The sequence below is a fragment of the Sus scrofa genome, chromosome 2, assembly GCF_000003025.6.
Source record: "Sus scrofa isolate TJ Tabasco breed Duroc chromosome 2, Sscrofa11.1, whole genome shotgun sequence".
Lineage (NCBI taxonomy): Eukaryota > Metazoa > Chordata > Mammalia > Artiodactyla > Suidae > Sus > Sus scrofa.
In genome coordinates this window covers 12,632,474-12,635,095 of record NC_010444.4, presented here as the reverse complement: position 1 = coordinate 12,635,095, position 2,622 = coordinate 12,632,474, and the positions used below count along the sequence as shown (strand labels likewise).

At 38.6% G+C, this 2,622-nt stretch overlaps 1 protein-coding gene across 1 annotated transcript; it reads right to left on the bottom strand.

Annotated features, from left to right (window-relative positions):
* Positions 1,177–2,121, bottom strand: LOC100628183 (olfactory receptor 5B12-like). The gene has a single exon (XM_013994290.1). The coding sequence runs from the start codon at positions 2,119–2,121 to the stop codon at positions 1,177–1,179; it is 945 nt and encodes a 314-aa protein (XP_013849744.1).

Here is a 2,622-nt window from a genome sequence, read left to right as displayed (position 1 = left end):
AACTTTTTAACACAATGAGACTCAAAATATTGGTATGTTTGGACACTAACAAATTATAGCATTTATATGCAAAGAAGTTATTAACATAATACTCAAAATTCTCAGCGCTTAAAATTTTTAAATTGAGTTTATTTTTATTTAAGTGAATTAAAATATGCTTTATCATCCTTTTCTTTTGTGTATAGTACTGTATATTTTCTCCTTTAAAAATGTCATAAAAACATTCTTTTTAGATAAGACTCATATAAAATTTATCTATGAAAATAAATGCCCAAGTAAAGACATGCATTTTTACTAAAAACAAGAATAAACAAAGAACCAATAAGATATCTATACTCAAAGAAATGTGGAAGCATTTTCATAAAGATTAACTTTAAAAAATATAAAACCCATTGTTTTCTCATATGTTAAGAATCAAGTGAAATATAATTTTTAAAAACCAAACATATTTCTGTTATCTACATTATATTAAGTCAAATCTTTATATTAAGAATGTGTTCCCAGACACCAAAATAATTGTTTTAAATTCTACTATAACAAGGAATGTATCTCATGTATGTCGTAACTAATTTCTCCTTCTGTAGGTGTGCGGGTTTCATGAGTTTTTCATGAATGATGTACATTTGTGCATGTTGATACATGAATGTAAATGCACCTGTTCACATGGGAGTGTGGGTGAACATGCTTATTAAGAATTTTTAAAATAAAAATCCCATATTCATGGGTTATACTTCTTAACCTATTATTCCTAGGTCTCACATTTTTTTGAGATTTTTGCTTTATAGATTTAAGCAACAGCTGGGGATATTACCATATGAATTTATTTATTTATTATTTATTTGCTTTTTAGGGCACAACCACGACATATTGAGGTTCCCAGGTTAGGGGTCCAATTGGAGCTACAGCTGCTGGCCTATGCCACAGCCACAGCAACATCAGATCTGAGCCACGTGTGTGACCTGCACCACAGCCCAGAGCAATGCCAGATCCTTAACCCACTGAGAGAGGCCAGGGATCAAACCCACAACCTCATGGTTTCTAGTCAGATTCTTTTCCACTGAGTCATGACAGGAACTCCTACTATAAGAATTTAGAAATTAGTGGTCAAGATAGATAAATGTTTTCCCCAGATTGATCTGAGGAGAATAAAATTGCCCAAATGTAGACTTAATGTAATTAAAATACTAATCTTATAGAAGACTTTGCCCTCCCCACAGCCTTCTTAAAGGCACTCTTAACCTCTTTGTTCCTCAGGCTGTAGACCATGGGGTTCAGCATGGGGATGACCATGGTATAGAAGACAGATGCCACTTTGTCTGTGTTCATGGAATGGCTGGAGCTGGGCTGTAAGTACATGAAGATGCCTGTTCCATAGAAGATGGAGACAGCAGTGAGGTGGGAGGTGCAGGTGGAAAAGGCCTTTTGGCGTCCCTCAGATGAGTGCATCTTCAGAATGGTGATACATATAAATAGATAGGAGACCAAGATGACCAAGACAGAAAAGAGGTCATTGAAGCCCACCACAAAGAAGATAACCATCTCACTGACGTAGGTGTCTGAGCATGAGAGAGCCAGGAGAGGAGGCGCGTCACAGAAGAAGTGGTCAACCACGTTGGACCTGCAGAAGGAGAGCCTGAAAATGTTCCCGGTGTGGATGGAGGCGTTCAGGAAACCACCGACGTAGGAGCCTATGACCAGACACGCACACACGTTTGTCGTCACAGCGGTGGTGTAGTGCAGGGGGGTGCATACCGCTGCATAGCGGTCGTAAGCCATTGAGGCCAAGAGAAAGCTTTCCACGGTGATGAAGGCTACAAAGAAGAAGAACTGGGTGGCACAAGCATTGTGGGAGATGACTGCGTCTCCCGTGAGGAATCCCATCATCGCCTTGGGAGTGACAGCTGAGGAGTAACCCAAGTCCACCAGAGAAAGGTGACTGAGGAGAACGTACATGGGAGTGTGGAGACGAGCATCCAACAGAATCAGCTGGATCATGCCCAGGTTCCCAACGGCCGTGATGAGGTAGATGAGAGAGAAGATGATGAAGAGAGGGATCTGCAGCTCTGGGTCATTGGATAACCCCCTAAGAAGGAACTCAGTCACCTCTGTAGAGTTTTCCATGGAGATAACTGGGATTTGTGTAGCTGCCCTGTAGCCATGAGAAAATAGGATCAGAATGATCAACGGAGGGAAGACTCTGCTGAAATCAGTCATTATGTTCACTCTGTGCCTTATTTCAGTGTTACAATAGCTTGTTTCCAGGAGTATTTGGATCTTAAGCACGGACATGACCAAAAAAATGCAACTTTAAATTTTTGACAGATCATAAAATATTCTAAGCAGAGGATTTGGAGATTAATGCATCCAATCCCTTAACGTCATAGGAAAGTGAATTAAGATAAAGAGAAAAGAAAGCATGTAAGCAATATCATCAGATGAGTCACTAACAAGAACACTTCAGATAGCCAAGTCAAAGTTTACAAAATAACCACAAATTATTCTTCATATTAAACTAGAGTAACAATAAAATTCATGTGAAATTGAATTAATTTTACTTTAACTTACATTTTTGTCTTTTTTGTTGTGTCAAGAACGGTTGTATACAATAATGAAAGAAAGTTA